Here is an 18,855-nt window from a genome sequence, read left to right as displayed (position 1 = left end):
TTTGTTTTTGTTTGTTCGTGTTTTTGTCTATTTCTTTATTCTTCGAGCACGACCTGATTTCCCAAAAATGTAAAGCCTACTGTTAGATGGTAACGTGTTGAAATGATCGCCATTATTCGTCAAGTGTTTCAAGAGTGTGTTGAATCGTGGATATTTAATTACAAAAATATTTCACACTTATGTGTATCTTCTTTACACCATTTTACACAATAACTTAACAGTGTGAAGATTATCACTTGGCAACCTGTGTAATCTCACTGACTTGGCAATAACAATAGACCTGGGTATGGATCGATTCCAGTATCGATTCGACTCTCGCTTGGAAAATTGAGAGATCAATTACGAATCTGGAGTCTAAGTCGATTCTGATGTCAATGATCGACATTTTGTAGGAAAATAACTCAAATTTTAGTCCATTCCACGTATTAATTTGTTGTTATTTGAATAAATAATCCAATATTGACATGAGAATGAGATCTTCCATCGACTTCTACTCCGCTGGAATCGTAATTGAATCTGTCAGGTCTACTCGACAGTTGAATTCTCATATCACGTGAAAAAGATTCACTCATCAAAGAAAAGCACAAAGCTGACTTTCACATACAGCCTTAAAACAGTTTTAAATCTCTGCTTCTTTGGATTTAAATTTCAGTTATTTCAAAATGTTAATTTATTGCTTTTGAACAAAATGTCGATCATTGACATCAGAATCGACTTAGACTCCTGATTCTTACTCGAATCTCTCAATTTTTAAAGCGAGAGTTGATTCTTCGGACATATTCCAATTTCAAAATAGGCGGAGTTGCCCGGATTTATCAACTCCACTCCACAGTCGAGTTATAAAGAGAATGGCATTTCAGAGTTTTAAACACTGTAATTACGTTCGAATAATTATTGAGGGAATAATTATGGGTGGTTAAAAAATATTTGATCAAAGATTTAAAACGGATAAAACAGATTTAAGCCGCGTGTTGAAAAGAATGCATGCAAGTCATTGAAAGGTTATCAAGTTTATCAGCATGTGATATAGTATGGAGGCTAGGGGGAGATAAATCAATATATTATATTTACATGTTATTCAGAAACTAGTAAACAGGTCTAGGTTACTTTTAATTGGTCTATTATAAATTCAAAGGTCTGTTTTTAAGAAGCTAGACACTTAAACACACACACACACACACACACACACACACATTATTATTATTATTATTATTATTATTATTATTATTATTATTATTATTATTATATGTTTATTATTACGATGTGATGTGATTGATTGATGATGATGATATGATATTATTATATATTATTATTATTATTATTATTATATTATTATTATTATTATTATTATTATTATTATTATTATTATTATTATTATTTTAGTAATAATAGCTGTAGTTGTATTAGTAGTAATAGTACTAGTAGTAGTAGTAGTAGTAGTAGTAGTAGTAGTAGTAGTAGTAGTAGTAGCAGTATTAGTAGTAGTAGTAGCAGTAGTAGTAGTAGTAGTAGTAGTAGTAGTAGTAGTAGTAGTAGTAGTAGTAGTAGTAGTAGTAGTAGTTATGGTAATAGAGTAGTACTAGTAGCAGTACTAATAGCAGTACGAGTAGTATCATTAATATCAATATCATTAACACCATCCTAATCCTAATCAACGGATAAGATATCTAAAGATAATATTAACGATGACCTCATCCCCTATGTAAAAGGCGTCACCCATCACTTGTTTTCATATCATCTTCTCATACAGGAATGTTTATAAATTAAATACGTTCAATCAATCCACATAGCCACATTGCGATCTAATGATAATAGTGATGATGATGATGAAGATAATAATAATGATAATAATAAAAGTAATGAAAACAATAATAATAATAATAATAATAATAACAACAACAACAACAACAACAACAACAACAACAATAAACAGCTCATCAGATAACATCAAAATGATAACATCTCTTTGATTAAGTTCATACTACAAAAAAAAAAAAAAAAAAAGAAAAAAAAAAAAAAGAAAGAAAAAGATACAACAAAAACCGCGAACCAATAATGAAATAATGATAACACGACACTCATAACAGGATGCAAATGGTAACTATCTTGATGAAGTTCCTAGAACTAACGAGATAACGTAAGTCACAAATCCTAAATCTTATGACTTTTATCACGCTTTAATTTCACGTTACCTCAACCTGAAAATAGTCTTTTTTTTTTGTACCGTCAACTGGGGAAACTTTGCCTCAAGGGGAAACTTTGCCTCCGTGAATTTGAAGCATTTTGAATAACGTCAGCTTTGTTGCAATTGTTGTACCCGATAACAGACTTGAATTTTAATCAATTGAAATAATTACCACAAAACTAAACAATCTTTTATAGGGAATGAGATTAGCGGAAGAGTAGCGTCCCTTGACTGGACATCACCTTACAGAGAGAACATCAACATGGTTTTGCGCATGCGTCTCTCTCGTCCTCGCTTTCGGTGAAGTGTCTCCGGAAGCGAGGACTAGAGACGCATGCGCACAACCAACATGACGTTCTCTCTCTAATAACTTTTCCGCCGGTGACGTCCAATCAAGGGACGCTACTCTTCCGCTAATCTTATTCCCTATAGCTATGTTCAAAATTCAAGAGGCAAAGTTTCCCCTTTCGGCAAAGTTACCTCAGCTGAGTAGTCCTTCAGAGCCATTTGGCCCACGAATCCGAGTTTATCCCGGTTTCTATAGCGTGAAAAGGACAATAACAATTGCTTGCTATCCTTTGGACGGGACGCTAGTCTATCTCAAAGTACTTTTCGCCAAATCTAACAGACTCAGTTACCCATTTTCACTGCTGGGTGGACAGGGGTCAGAAAAGAATCTTGACTGCACCCGGGATCGATCTTGGTACTTTTTCGTGTGAAGCAAGTGCTCTACCAACTGAGCTATCAGGACCCCCACGGTTACGTCATTGACGGTATGTAAAGTGGAATCCTGATACAGTCAAAGCCACTTGATCGAAGGTATTGGTTGACTATAAGTAAAATTGACATTATTCATACTGGACAGCGTGGCTCAGCGGTAGGTCTTTGCTTCGTATCCGAAAGGTACCGAGTTCGATCACCCGTCGCTGCGCTGTGTGGCCTTGAGCAAGTCACCTTGTCCTAGCTCAATTTGCGGCTCTGCACTGCGGTTGACGCCTGTGTTATTCCAGTCTTCCCTTGGAATAGACATGTATCGGCGGTAAGGTCTTTGCTTCGTAGCGGAAAGGTAAAGAGTTCGATCACCCGCCTCTGCGCTGTGTGGGCCTTGAGCAAGTCACCTCGCCCTAGTTCAATTTGTAGCGCTGTACTGCTTCTGACGCCTGGGTTATTCCAGTCTTCCCTTGGAATGGACCCTAGAGACTAATTTCCCCTATAGGATTAATAAAGGGAATTTTATTTTTAATGTTCGACCAGCGCGAGGTGTTGATTTTAACCATTAACTGCGTGCTCTGGTGGAAGGGCACTTATTTTTTTAAAATTTGGCCAGAAAACTCGTCCTTCAAATATCGATCGATTTAAATGACCCTTATAGTGAATAAAAACTCTCAAACTTGGGACTTAAAGAGAACCTTGTGAGGTCCAAGGGTTTGAGAGTTTTTGCCAGGATCAGGGTAATTTCAATCGAAAAGTATTTGAAAGACTGAGTTTTCTGGCCATATATTTTAACCCTCTCCTTTGAAGCCATTTTGAGGATTTTCCCCAAAACTTTCCACCCAACTAACACAAAAATATATTTTTTTATCACTCAAACATAATAGCAGTAAAGTTCTTGCCATACATAATTTCTTTAGCATAACATTCTCTACAACACACTGTTTGTTTTCTTGAAATATTATGATGTACAAAAGAAATTTGAATAAGAAAAAATGTTGGTTGTATCGGAACGAATGTGACGATTTTACTATTTACTATAGTTGGTAAGGAGAAGGTTAATGCGTTTTTTTTCCAGAGTGCGGCAGTTAACTGGTTAAACAGAAGTTTCGTTTTAATTGTCGAATGTAAGCGGATTCTACTGTACATGTGTGCGTCATCTTTGAAGAATGAACTGTTAATCAAAATCAAGTTGATCTCATCGCGTTGTAAAAACGACATCATTTCAAAACAAATGTATCTTAACAGAAATGGGCTTTTATGGTGGGTGAAATCCACACTGATGTTCATTGGTTTTATTAGTAAGTTAATTTTTAAAAGACGCGGCTTTGTGGTCTAGTGGTTTGACACTCGTTTTCGGACAGGAAGGTCCATCAGTGTTCGAATCCCACTTTGAATTGAGCGGCGCATAGTTGAGTCTTTGGAAAAAGCTCTTTATTTATATTCTCTCTCAGTACTCAGATGTAAAATGAGTACTTGGCCGTTAACAGCGTTGACTCTGTCCGAAAAGTATGGATTGTGAGACAGAACCATAAAGTATCATCATCCCACACCATACAAATGTTGTGGTTATCTTCAGCATTGAAGCTGTATATGGATTGACTTGGATTGTCATCATCATCATCATCATTGCTTTTTTGTTTGTTTGTTGCTTTAGGTCTCTTCCAACACAATTGAGGTTATATGAGAGACTGTTGAAACAAAAAAACAAGCAATCTAACAAAAATAGTACAAATCTAAATCAAAATCATAACCTAAAGATATCATAAGCTAAACTATAAATAACCAGGAACAAACAGGCAGAAGATTTACAGAAAAAAAAAAATCCCCTGTCAAAAATACAATCACAAACAAAGAAGCAGGATAGGCTAGTAACGAGAAGAAGAAACGACATCACTATCGAACATCATAGGTATATTATGATTCAAGGGTGATGCTCCCATCCAACCACCCGCTCATCATCATTGCCTTTTTCACCCTGGGTCAGGGTATAGGCCACAGACAAACAGTTTCCACCCGGCCTTCTCTATCCTGAGTTAACTTTTTTTTTTAAAAAAAAACCTCATTCCATGTCTTATCACTTCTCTGTATATCAGTATCAGCTTCTTTAATTCTCCTCCATGTTCCCCGTGGCCTCCCCGTTGATCTTCTGCCCTGAGGGTTCCGGTCCAATAAGTCGAAGCTTGGATTGTGATACAGAGCCATAAAGTACCATCATCTCACACCACACAAATGTTGTCTCTATATTCAGTACTGAAGCAGCAATGTGGATTGGATTGGATTGGACTGGAAACGAGACATCAAAGTCAACTTTCAGTGTTCAGTATCTAGTTGTGCGGCTATAAGGCCTTGTGTTATGACTCTCGCTTTGGGATCGCAAGGTCCGGGGTTCGAGCCTCACTCGGCGTATAGTTGAGTCATTGGAAAAGGCTCTTTACTCACATTCTCTCACCTTACTCAGGTGTAAACTGAGTACCTGGCCGTCAACAGCGTTGTCTCTGTCGGGAAAAAAAAATACTAACATCGCATAACATAAATTAAGTGATGTTTAACAGGCCACCTCTATTCGCAGTAGTACTACTGAGAATAGTATATAGCGCTCGTTTTCGTTATTTGCTGTAGTCCTGCCAAAATGCAAAACATGTATTTTCGTACCAAAAATTGTTACTCGAACTTCATAAAACTGAAAATATGTGGTTATGAATATTTCGACTTCAGTGGAAAAAATAAGAAAAATCATCACGGCCGTTAATTCCGACAAACATTCCAGATGCAAACGGTGCTTGTTTAGTTTTTATGTTGTTTTAAAGGGTTTTTCGGCACACGCAACACATTTAGGTCATTTTCATCGACAGTTTTTAAAAAGAGAGAAGAAAATATTATGTTATTTAAAAAATAATCTAGACTACATTTATATGCAGACAAGAAAGGTAAGAAAAGGGAATGGTACAAATATGGAACAGATGCAGATTCCAAGAGCATATTATTATCGTTGTAATTGTACTTAGTTTGAGATCACCTATAAGTTTCATCCAGACACCAGCATAGGATCCCATTGAGAGGAACACACTCAAATGTTTACATTATACATTCAAAACAACAAATATAACAATACATAACAGAGAGATGCTTTACAAGGGAAAAATGTCATCTCCCATAACTTAAACTATTCATTTGACTGTTTCCCTCCCAGCCAGAGACTCCGACAAGAGAAATGATAAAACCAAACAATCTCATTTCAAGAGAAAGACAAAAAAGCAAGCTGGAAAACAGAGACAGGGGTATAGAAGACACATTAAGTGACCTTATTAGATATACTCTATCTATCTCTCTTTCTCTAATCTCTCCCACCCCCCCCCCCTTCTCTCTCTGACGCTCCCTTAAACACATTCAAGACCCTATAACTATAAAGTTGTTCTCTCTATTTCTTTTTTTTTCCTTTTGGTTGGTTTTGTTTTGTTTGTTCGTTTTTGTTTCGTTTTACTCCGGATTCATATTGCTACGTACAAGAAATACACAAGGCAATACATTTTGACGTCTCTGTTCTAAATTAAAATAATAATCTTAAAAGTGAGTAAAAGTAAATATTTTTTTTTAAAAATAAAGGTCGATTAAACTTCTCGAGTCACCAGGAATGGCGTCATCGTGTTGAACTTGAAAATTAAGAATTTTTTGCCAAGAGAGGACACAGGCGTGCTCGAGGCCAGTGATCGATGTGAAAAGTGACCAAATAGAACATTACTTGGGCAAACAATACTAAAACTCTGATCTCCTTTGAACACTCATCAGTTTTGATAATCATAAAAATTCTAACGGACTAGGAAACATTAAAAATAGATATATAAATGTTAATTTTAAATTAATTATAGAAACATTATTCTCGGTGTGGTCAAATTTGGCTATCTGACAACCATGGTAAGAATTTGTCTACATTTCAGGCTCCTGATTTCGAACAACTCTCAATCAAGACTTTTCGAGAGTAAATAAAACGCTGTAAATATTATTAAGCCGTCAAATTGCCACAAAGGTTATGCCTGTCCATTTCTGATGATGCCTAACCTACAATAGGCTCAGTAACCATGTCGTCATTATCGATTAAGGTAACAAGTTTGACGATAATTATTGGTCCTTTTTAAATATTTTTATTTCCGGTGGACTGAATACACGGCTGTGTTTTCAGTCCACTGGTGGACAGAAAACACAGTTCCTTTCTGGATACATAGATTATTTCCCTTTTATTAGTTCATTTGTTCTAAAGGTCATTCTTAAACCAGATTTTGATTGGTTGAATTATAAGGAAAAAATAACATGACCGGAAGACATGTTAATCTTACTTATCCTTTAAAAAAGTTATCCTCTTGGTGCTTAATCAGCACATAAGGCTGACACAGTGAAACACCATCTTTTCTGTTGGAGGCCATTTCTGTCATCTGTCCCCCCAAGACTATCCACTCGCTTTCATTTCCCTCTCCCGCTCAATACAGTATTCCTTACAGGTATCCAGCAGGCGGCCCCATTCTCATCGATCCCTAGGGGTCCACATGTGGGCTGTCCTGGGAATGGTACTGGAATCCATTCTGAGGACCAGTCCGTTTCCACCTTCTCCTCTTTAAATTAAAGCTTTATATATACATACTGGTCAATTTGTGTGCATTTTGTTAATTCTTTGTTCGAAGTTACTTTTGGCCAAAATATCCTCAGACATGACACCTGTTAGTGTTAGGCAATAATATAATTTGAAAATTTTCCGACAGAGACAACGCTGTTAACGGCCAGGTACTTATTTTATACCAGAGTAAGGCGACAGAATGCCAGTAAAGACTCTTGTCCAAGGACCGAGCGAGGTGCGAACCCAGGACCTACCGATCCCAAAGCGAGTGTCATACCACAAAACCACATAGACTATGCAATGGGGTAATCCAGATATCGCACTATACATAAAAGTTCTTTTTTTTTCTCTAATGCATTGTCTCATTCCCAGAGCTTTCAATATTCAGTTTCATGTGTATTTTTAATCATCTTAATCTTATACTCCAAGCAGAGGCTATTTGGTCTAGTGGTATTGGTATGACTATGACACTCTCTTTTGGATCGGAAAGTCCTGGGTTTGAGCCTCGCTCGGCACATAGTTGCGTGCTTCACTTACAATATCACCGTACTCAGGTGTAGAATGAGTACCGGGCCATTAAGACAGTTGTCTATGTCGTATAAAGATATTTATAATATTGCCTAACAGGCGTCATGTCTCAATCTACATGTTACGTGTTGATGTTGATCAGGGACCCCTTGCAAAGCACTTTGAGCACGTTTAGTGGATGTTGCGCTTTATGAACGCTCAAGCAGCTCCCCAACATTCTCCACTAACGTATTTGTTTTTAAAAAAATGTTTTTAAATGTTTTATGGCGCTTGCAAAAACATTAATTATTAAGGTCATATCAGCGCCAGTAAAAAGGAAGAAAATGGGACAGTAAAAAGTTATAGAATTACAATTAAAGCGCCCCAAATAAAGTAAGACAAAGGGGAATTTGGTCAAATAGGAAACAGATGTAGATTCCAAGAGCACACTATCAAAGAACTTTGTATGAGATCACCTAAAAGTCTCGTCCAAACACCGGCACAGGATCCTACCAAAAGGAATACACTCAATTGTTTACAAAAACAAAAAATATTTTATAACCGAGAGATGATTTACAAGGAAAAATTATCACCTCTCAAAACTCACACTTATCATTTGACTGTTTCCCTCTCAGCCAATGACCCGGACTAGGGTCAGGACAAAACCAAGTACTTATGACACTCGCTTTCGGATCGGAATGTCCTGGGTTAGAGCCTCGCTCTGTGCATAGTTGAGTCCTTGGAAAAGGCTCTTTACACACATCCTCCCAACATACTCGTGTGTAAAATGAGTACCTGGCCGTTTACATCGTCGTCTCTGTCGGAAAAAAAATTGAAATATCGCCGAACAGACGTCATCTAACATTGTACGTGTTTTTGCGGGCAGAAAGAAAGTGGCTCAAGTCCAGAGATGCTGTTGATAAGAAACTGTACATCGCGACTAGAAATGATGCGAAAGCCATCAATTTCAGGGCCAAAAAAGAAATTCTATGAAGACAGCATGAAAATCTCGGGCGTTCAAGACAATTCTTTGCCTTGACTACGGAACTGTTGGGACAACAGACGCAAGCAGCTCTCCCATCTTTAATCGATCGTGCAGATCTACCAACTCGCTTTGGTCAATATTTTAAAGTTAAAGAAAAAACGGATACCATCAGGAAAGAACTCTCATCTGAATCGATCCAAACAACGTTTGACAAGTGTCATGGTGATTCATTAACAAATTTTTCAAAGATCACTGAAGCTGATTTACGTGACTGCATTATGTCGTCTCCAACTAAAAGTTGTGATTTAGACCCCATAAATACTGCCATACTAAAAAAGTGCATTGATGTAATTTTAACACCATTTACATGTATTGTTAATAATTCGTTGCAGTCAGGTGCTGTACCAGACATTTACAAAGTTGCTCATGTCAAACCCCTTTTGAAAAAAACCTGATCTAGATAAAGAGAATTTAAAAAACTATCGCCCTGTCTCTAATCTTCCTTTTCTCTCTAAAATTAAAACCTTAGAAAAGCTTGTTTTGAAACAATTACTCAAAAAATTGTCTTAAAGAAAAATTTCATTCGGCCTATAGGCAAAATCATTCGATGGAAACTGCACTTTGAGTTGTTAATGATTTCCTCTCTGTTACAGACAATGGTTCATGTTCTTTGCTGAATTTGCTTGACCTATCGTCTGCTTTTGATACTATTGATCACAATCTTCTCCTCAAACGTCTTGAAATTACTTATGGCGTGTCTGGTGCAGCGCTTGATTGGTTTAGGTCATATTTGTTTAATCATAAACAGATTATAATGGGGGATGAATATAGATCTGAGGAAATCATTCTTGATTGTGGGGTTCCCCAGGGTTCAGTACTTGGACCCGTTCTTTTTGTTCTGTATGTTGGCCCTCTGTCTAAAATAATCAGAAGTTTCGGTCTGTCTTACCACCAACACGCTGATGATACGCAATTGTACTGCATTTCCAATATGAGAAATTTACAAGTATCAGCCGACAGTAAGAATTGTATCCAAAGTGTTAACTCACCCAACCCTAACACTGACTATATCCGTAGTTTACCCGGGGTTACTTTTACCCCATGTCTATTTATAACATTTTTCTGAGACAAATTATAGGCGTAGTATCAATAATTTTTATATTTGTATAGTAGTTGAATAAAACTATCTATGCAAATGCTCATTTTTATTACAGTTTTTTTTCCAATTTTGAAAAGTAGCAAAAATCTCTAGGATTGAGTGAGTTAAGAAATGGATGAATGAGAACAGACTGAAACTGAATGATGATAAGACGGAGGTGCTGTTGAAGCTGGGGGATGCCTCCATTCAAATTGTTGACAAAGTGAAAACCTTGGCACATTCTTAGACTCTGGACTGTCGATGGAGCATCAGGTTAATAATTTGGTTAAATCTCTCTTTTTCCAACTAAAAAAGATTGCTTCCATTAGACGGTTCATTTTGAGGATGTGACCAAACACCTGGTTGTGTCCCTCGTACTATTGAAATTGGATTATTGTAATGCTCTGTTGTTTGGCGTTTTGTAATATAATCTGAGATGTCTTCAGATTGTCCAAAACAGTGCTGCCAGACATTCATGAAGCGTAGGTGCGATTCTGCCAGACCTCGGCTTCATGACCTGCATTGGCTGCCTGTTGAGAAAAGGATTAAATTCAAAGTTTGTGCTTTAGTGTATCGTTGTCTTGAAGGTATTGCCCCCTTCCTACCTTTCGGAACTAATTGAAAGATATTCAAAACCCCGCCCCTTACGTTCGGCCAGTGATTCCACCAAACTAGTTGTCCCTCGATTATGGAAAAATGCTGAAATGAGATCCTTTTCTCATTTCAGACCCTCTGTTTGGAACGCCTTACCACAGAGCATTCGTGAAAAAGAATCTTTGTCTATTTTTAAACGTTCGCTTAAAACATATCCGTTTCATCTTTAGTAGATGGTATGAGAAGCAAGATAGGTCTGTCTGGTTTGTGTTGTGTGTGTGTGTGTGTATGCTTGTGTGTGTGAATGAGTATGTTTCAGCCAAAGAAATTTGTAATTTAAGCGCTTATAGTCTGGTGTCTCGGGAGTTATAGCCACAGGCGTTTATTGCTTTCAGTTTAGTTCGCCAGGTAAATCTAACCAGTCTAGTGATGATGAGTCATAGTTTTACACTGAGAGAGGGAGACAATTTTTTCGCCGTTTTGATTGATTTTTTCTGAATTTCAAACTAATGTAGTATTGCCGTTATTAAGTGTAGCAAAAATATTTTTATACTACCAAACAGTTTATTAACAGAGTTATGTTTTTTGTTTTTTGTTTTTAAGGGTTTTACGGCGCTTGCAACACATTACGGTCATATCAGCGCCAGTGAAAAGGAAGAAAATGGGATTGTAAAAAGTTCTAGAATTACAATTAAAGCACAAAAGAAAAGGTAAGACAAAGGGGAATTGGTTCAATAGGGAACAGTAACAGATGTAGATTCCAAAAGCACACCGTCAAAGTACTTAGTTTGAGATACCTAAAAGTCTCATCCAGACACAAGCACAGGTCCCAACTAAGAGGAATACACTCAAATGTTTACCAATCATATAATATAATATGTAAACTAAACATAATACAAGGCATAACAGAGAGATAATTTACAAGGAAAAAAATATCATCTCCCAAAACTACAACTATACATGCGACTGTTTCCCTCCCAGCCAGGGTCAGGACAAAACCAAGTAATCTCATTCCAAGACAACGACAGGAAACAATTGGAAAACGGGTATGGGGGGATAGAAGACACAGCATTTACCTCCCTGCCCACTATGGTTAACAGAGTTTTCATTGATTATATAATCATAATTATGATGGTGTTAAAAAGCAAGAGGGATAACCAATGAAATTGATACATAAATTTAAGTGAATTAAACTTTTTTAAAAGAGAATATTTTAACATGTTCAACACTTAAGATTTTAAAACAAAAGGAATGGAAATGATGTTGAATATCTGTAGAATGTAGACATATAAATTTTATACCAGTAGATTGAGGCGTTTTTGAGATATCAGTTCACCTGTACGTAAAAGTAAGGATTTGAGTAAGGTAAAATTGAAATCCAATCACAGCATTGTCTTAATAGAAATTTTTTAATAAACCAGAAACATAGTCAAATGTGATTCACTTATATTTATACCAGAATCAACGAATTATAAGAATTCCATTAAAACTTGTGCATTTAAAGACAATCAAAACCACTAAGAAAATCTTAAAGAGTTCTTACAATTTTCATAACCTTATTTTTGAGATAATACTGGAGGTTGGAGAACTGCACTCTTATCACTACCAGCGCCTGGCGAAACACTCAAGGTACAGCTGTAGGAGGAGTAGGAATTTTAGTGAACAAACAAACAGAGAAATCTCTAGCTGAAGTCAACTCTGTCAACATGCGGATAATGGTAGCTACTTTTAATGGAAATCCTAACACAACAGTGATATCAAACTACGTACCAGTTGAGGGAAGTGTCGACTGCGAGACCCATTACAACAAACTCTCAGAAACCTGCAATAAGATTCCCAAGCACAACTTCCTAATTGAGTGTGGTGATTTCAATGCTCATATTGGTGAAAAGGACGCACCATTCACGTACCATGAAAACACCAATAGCAACGGCTCTTTTCTCCTAGAACATGCCAACGAAAGTAACCTGGCTATCACAAACACGCTGAGGAGAAAGAAGAAAGGCAAGCTAAGGACATACATGTCAGACATGAATGGTAGAAAAACACAGATTGACTACATCCTAGTGAATAGAAAGTGGAAGAACTCAGTCCACAATGTCGAAGCATTCATAGCTTCAGTAGCCAAGGAGGAGATCACCGTCTCGTGTCTGCCACAATTCGCTTGAGTCTTCGAAAAAGCAAATCAACACCATCAAAAGTGAAGTATGACTGGTCCTCTCTAAAAGATTCAACTATACAGAACCAGTATACTATAGAGGTGAGGAATAGATTCACAGGACTTTGTACGGGAGAAGAAGATCCAACGGAACGATATGAGAAACTCATAAAAGCAAACCGGGACACAGCAGAGAAGCTAGTACCGAGGAGAACAAAAGTCACGAAAAGATCTACCTCTAATCACCCACTGATTGTTGAAGCTAGAAAAGAAGCTCAAGATGCCTTCAATCAACACCAACACACACCAAACTCAGTAAACGAAGAAAGGTGGAGGATATCAAAACAGAAAATACAAACTGTCTATAGGGATATAGAAGAACGAGAGCTAGATAGTCTCATCCAGGAAGTGGAGAAAGCCGACGAGAGAAGCAAACATGGTGAAAGCTGGAAACTGATAAATAGAATAACTGGTAGGAAAGCAAGTCGACAAGGGATCCTCAGGGGTAAAACAAAAGAAGAAAGAAGACAGAAATGGTTTTCACACTTCCAAACACTTCTGGGAGAAGATCCAGTCAGAGCAACGGAAGATGACGTAGACCTAGAACCAATTCTTCAAGATATCTGTATAGACGAGAGTGACTTTACAGTGGATGAGATAAAGAAGGCAAAAAAGTCTCTCAGTGATGGAAAACAACCCGGACCCGATGACATCCCGCCTGCAGTATGGAAGTACTGTGACTTAGATGATATCCTGTTGGAGTTTACAAATGGATTACTAAACAAGAATGAAAAACCAAATCAGTGGTCGGAAATTGATCTGATTCCAGTCCCAAAGGGAGGAGACCTAAGTGATACCGCCAACTACAGGGGAATCAGCCTTGCCGCTATAGCTGCCAAACTCGCCAATAAAATGATCCTCAACAGAGTCCAGCAAGAGATAGACCCTCATCTACGTCCTTGTCAAAACGGCTTCAGACCAGGAAGATCCACGACTGCTCACCTCCTGGCATTGAGAAGGTTAATAGAAGGAGTAAAAAGCCACAACAAGAAGGCAATCATTCTATACGTAGACTTTAAGAAGGCCTTTGACTCGATACATCGCCCTACCATGATGAAAATCTTAAAAGCATATAGTATACCTCCTAAACTTCTCTCTGCTATTAAAAGAATGTATGAGAACACACTGGCAAATGTTATCTCTCCAGATGGTGAAACTGAGCTGTTTGAGATCAAAGCAGGGGTGCTTCAAGGTGATACATTAGCCCCATATCTCTTTGCAATTGTCTTGGACTATGTGATGAGAAAGACCTACGCTGGCATGGAGAACGAGCTGGGCTTCACTCTGCATAGACAAAGAAGTAGGCGCAATCCAGCTATGATTGTCACGGATCTAGATTTCGCAGATGATCTGGCTCAACTGAACGAGGAGATGGACCAGGCACAAGAAGTCCTCAACAGACTTGCAACTGAGGCTGAACGAGTAGGACTATGCTGTAATGCTAAGAAGACAGTATTCCAAACCTACAACCAAGAAAGGCCAATTAGCATACAGGCAAAGAATGGAGAATGGCTGAAGGAAGTTGACAACTTCAAGTACCTAGGAGGTTGGACCAAAAGCAGTTCCTCTGATATTTCTGTCAGAATAGCATTGGCTTGGAGTGCCTGTCACAAACTCAGGAAAATCTGGAGTTCAAACCTACAGAGGGAAATAAAGAAGAGACTGTTCATGGCAACAGTAGAGTCAGTACTTCTATATGGAGCAGCGACATGGACTGTTACAAAAGCCCTGGAGAAGCAACTGGACGGCTGCTACACCCGTATGCTGAGGATGGCCCTCAATGTAAGCTGGAAAGAGCTCCTAACAAATGAAGAGCTCTACAATGACCTCCCCCCAGTGACCTCGAAGATCCAAAAGAGAAGACTGAGACTTGCGGGGCACAGCTGGAGACACAAAGAGGAGATTGCAAACAGTCTTGTTCTATGGGAACCACCTGAGCGAACCAGAAGCAGAGGCAGGCAGAATAAAACCTACATTGACTTTCTGCTAGATGACACAGGAATGGACAACACCCGGGAGCTGCGTACGCTTATGGAGGACAGGACAGAATGGCGAAGACTTGTGGCTCATGTTGGGCGCCCCAAGGGGCGGCCTAAGTAAGTAAGTAAGTTTTGAGATATCCATGCCCATTACTTTTTTTCGTGTACTTGACTTGCACCTCTTTTAATAGACTGCATATATAGGACATCACTGGTGAAAGATTAGGATCATATTCACCTCATTAAGTATTGTTTCTTGTTCAGAGTTTTCTCATTGAACCAAAGGTATCAAAACCTGCATCGCATTTCTTTAAATTATGTATCAGTGAGATACATTTCTCGCAAATTGAAAGATTGAAATATGTCAGAATTTCACATTTATATTTATAGTCGATAACGTCTAGAGTCTTTTAATCCTCTCAGCACGGCTCTGTACTCTTTCACAACAAATTCGACATATTTCATTTGTACTGGTGTGATGACCGTCTTCAGTGTGTGTCTCTCCATAACCTAAACAGAACTTAAATAAGTATATTTAAGAAATATCTAAAATTTCCGCTTAAATTCAATGAAATCAAATTAAATAAATGTCTCTTATCATCACTGTTTTATTATTGGGTTTCTAAAATATCATGAAATATTCTCCTCTTTGTTGGTAACAAAAATAATTATTGAGATTCCTTTCCACACCCTCTATTCTTAAATCTCTGAATCTACATAATAAAGTATTTATCATATGAATGATAATTTTATCTACTTTTCTCTGATCCCTCACACTTGATGGTAAAAAGTGTTGGTTTGATATTTTGAATTTAAAAATATTTCTTAAACTTATAATTTTAATATTTATTTCATAAAAAACTCTGATTATTCAAAAGAGCAAAACACAAATTTATCATTTAATGATGTAAATAAAAAGAATTGCGCCTTGTAGAGGAAAAATTGGCCTTTGTATCCATATATGTTTGAAAATTATGAAAAAGATGCTGCATCCACAACGGGCTGAGAAAATTGAGTATTTTGATGAAATTCCTACTACTCTCTGCCTGAGAGAAATTCAAAGTGATGAGATTTACCTGCAGACATAATTTATTGCCAATGCACGCCGTCTTGACAGCTGTTATCACTGTGGCTGATGGTGGATTGTTTACATTACTTGATGGTAGCCAGTGAGGGAAGAAGTAACTAAAGTGAAAGTTTGGGCCCTATTTAAACGGCTGTGTAGCGCTATATAAGTTTTCAGCATTATTATTGTTATCATTATTACGTGTTGCTGTTGGTCTGGGACCCCTTGTAAAGCGCTTTTAGCACATTAAGTGGGTATTGCGCTATATAAAAAGGTCAAAGCTCAAGTGACTTGTCCATCTTTTGAGTCAACTCTCTTAATTTCAGTTTGTTTACACACTTAGCTTAATATCAGATAAATGCGGAATCAATAAAAATAATTGTCAGTTGCAACAACAAAATTATTCTAAAAACCATATTCCCATTGGGGAGCGTCAGGAGCAAGATATTATAACTGATTATAATATACACAAATAAGCTGAATGGATAAAACCAAATTCACATTGGGGACTGTCAGGAATAATAGATCATAATTGAATATAATATTAACAAAAAAGCTAAATAGATAAAAATCATTCTCAATCACAACAACAAAATTGTCAAAAAATGGATTCACATTGGGGACTGTCAGGAATAATACAATACAATTGAGTAGACGACTTTTAAAAGCTGCTAAGTTTCTTTTTCATCCCTCAGATAGAGAGAACTGCATTTTCTTATCGTGTTTTTCGTCATTTATGTGTTATAAAACTATAGACTGAATCATTTAGAATTCAAATATTCCCAGTTGATTCTAAGATGTATATTTGACCAAACGAGATTTTATTGTTTTTAAAAGTTTTACAGCACTTGCAACATATAAATGTCATTTCAGAGTCAATAAAAAAAGAAGAAAATGGGAAAGTCAGAGAATACTAGATTTGCAATTGAAAGCACACGAGAAAAGTAAGACAAAGGGGAATCGGTTCAAATTGGGAACAGATGTTGATTCCAAGAGCACACAATCAGTGCACTTAGTTTGAGATCACCTAAAGGTGTCATCCAGACACAAGCATAGGATCCCACTAAGAGGAAGACACTCAAATGTTTACAATAAATTTAATATATTAAAAGCAAAAACTAATGCATATCAGAGAGATGATTTACAAGGAAAAAAATATCATCTCTCAAAACTAATAATTTACATCTGACTGTTTCACTCTCAGCTGAGGCGTCCGACCAGGGCTTGATGAATACCCAGTAATCCCAATCCAAGACAAAGACGTAATGCAACCAGAAAAACAAGTATAGAGGGATAGAAGACACAGGAAGTGACCTCCTGCCCAACATGGGAAGTCGGAAAAACTCGACCCACGAATGAGATGAGCGTGTTAATTCTGTCTGAGTGGCACTTGGCAGGTTTTGAAAGCCCCCTGCTTCTGCATCAAGGATCTACACTCAAGTCAGTTCCATTCAGTAGCCCTTGTCAAAATCCACCACGTTTTTTAATGGCCTCCCCTCTCTCAGGGCATTCAGATTGTAAATAAAGGAAGCGGTTGCCTGAGGAAATTCAAAGTATGCAATGTATGAAAATTCAGTAATAATAACTTTAAAAACTCATTAATAAATGATTACTATTAATATAGATAAAATTTATCTTTAACAGTTAATTCTAGAAATTGGATAGAGAGTTGGAGTATTTATTCTGGTTGTGCGTGACAGAGAATTCAAGACTTTACAAGCTGAATTTTAGCAAACCCTGTTGGAATCATTATCTGCATGAAATCTGAGGAAGGCCAAATGCTGAAACATTATTTACGTTATGTTTTACACAAGTCAAATTTACTTCCTATATTTTTGTCTCCATTTCATTGGCTGATTTAGGCACTCCAAGCTTTAAGATTCTAGCAGCATAAGGCACCATGGCACACAGACCTGCCGACTATGACGAAATATTAGTAGAATTTCAAAATTTCAGCTCCAGTTTCAGAACTTCATGAGCATCTATACGCCAATAGAATTGTTTGAAAATTAAAGTTGATGCCAAACTACAAAATGTTAAGAATTTTAAAGTGTTATTTCATCATTGTAAGAGTAAATTGTTGATTTTTAAAGTTAATGATGGAGACTGTTAATTTGATCTCCTAAAAATTACATTGTTTAAATTTTCAAGTAGGCAGATTTGCATGCTCAATGAAAGCAAATTTAATTTTTTAATTGAATTTAATAATTCTTTTGTGCTTATGTAAATTTTATCTGATAAAGACCTGAACAAGTGTGTATGAAAGGTGCCAGACAACGCAAGAAAAAATACAAGAAAAAAAAACCATCCCAAAAATCAGTCAACCTCGACTGGGGATCAAACCTCAGATGCTCTGATCACCGGTCTGCTTTGCCTTGACATGTAATGTCCATATTTTATTAAATATTAAAGAATGAAAAAGGGAGAAACTAAAAATATTAGAAACGCCATTCTATAAGAAATCACATAGCTTCACACATGAGCAGGTCTGGGAACCCCATGCAAATATGAACTTGATTTAACATTGTCATAACGGACACCACATTGTGTTGGTTTGAGAGTATTTGTTGAAAATGGAAAGGATTTGGATAGGAACAGTACAAATTTTGTCTGTATTGTTCCCATCAGAAGCATTTCCATTTTCAGCTTTTTGTGTTAGTATTTTTACCATCAGGCTTCAGGCAGCCCCCATCGCATCTCTACTTTGAGATTATGATGTTGAGAGTATGTCCATTATAGTTGAAGGCTGTTTTTCCAAAACTCGTGGAGTGGATTATTCTACTTTTTGAGATTTTCCATCCATGAGATAAATTGAAATGTAAACTTGATATTAAGCATCAAGTGACACATGAATTTCCCAAGA

The 18,855-nt window shown here is 37.1% G+C and overlaps 2 protein-coding genes across 3 annotated transcripts in view; one reads left to right on the top strand and one right to left on the bottom strand.

The window, feature by feature from the left end:
• The window catches only part of LOC144975815 (uncharacterized), a 26,006-nt gene extending 8,806 nt beyond the window's left edge, over positions 1 to 17,200 (top strand). The window contains exons 2-4 of the mRNA XM_078920003.1: positions 12,309 to 12,849; positions 12,972 to 14,482; positions 17,197 to 17,200. Coding sequence (XP_078776129.1) covers positions 12,309 to 12,849; positions 12,972 to 14,482; positions 17,197 to 17,200 — 2,056 coding nt within the window. The remainder of the gene's footprint in view (positions 1 to 12,308; positions 12,850 to 12,971; positions 14,483 to 17,196) is intronic.
• The window catches only part of LOC144974778 (glyoxylate/hydroxypyruvate reductase A-like), a 53,154-nt gene continuing 46,418 nt past the window's right edge, over positions 12,120 to 18,855 (bottom strand). For both annotated transcript variants that reach the window (XM_078918026.1, XM_078918027.1), the window contains exon 11: positions 12,120 to 17,530. In XM_078918026.1, the coding sequence (XP_078774152.1) occupies positions 17,444 to 17,530 (87 nt within the window). In that variant the 3' untranslated portion in view covers positions 12,120 to 17,443. The remainder of the gene's footprint in view (positions 17,531 to 18,855) is intronic.

This window comes from Berghia stephanieae, chromosome 6 (genome assembly GCF_034508935.2).
Source record: "Berghia stephanieae isolate SIO BIC M18660-M18661 chromosome 6, UCSD_Bste_1.3, whole genome shotgun sequence".
NCBI classification, from domain to species: domain Eukaryota; kingdom Metazoa; phylum Mollusca; class Gastropoda; order Nudibranchia; family Aeolidiidae; genus Berghia; species Berghia stephanieae.
This window is presented reverse-complemented; position numbering and strand designations above follow the sequence as displayed.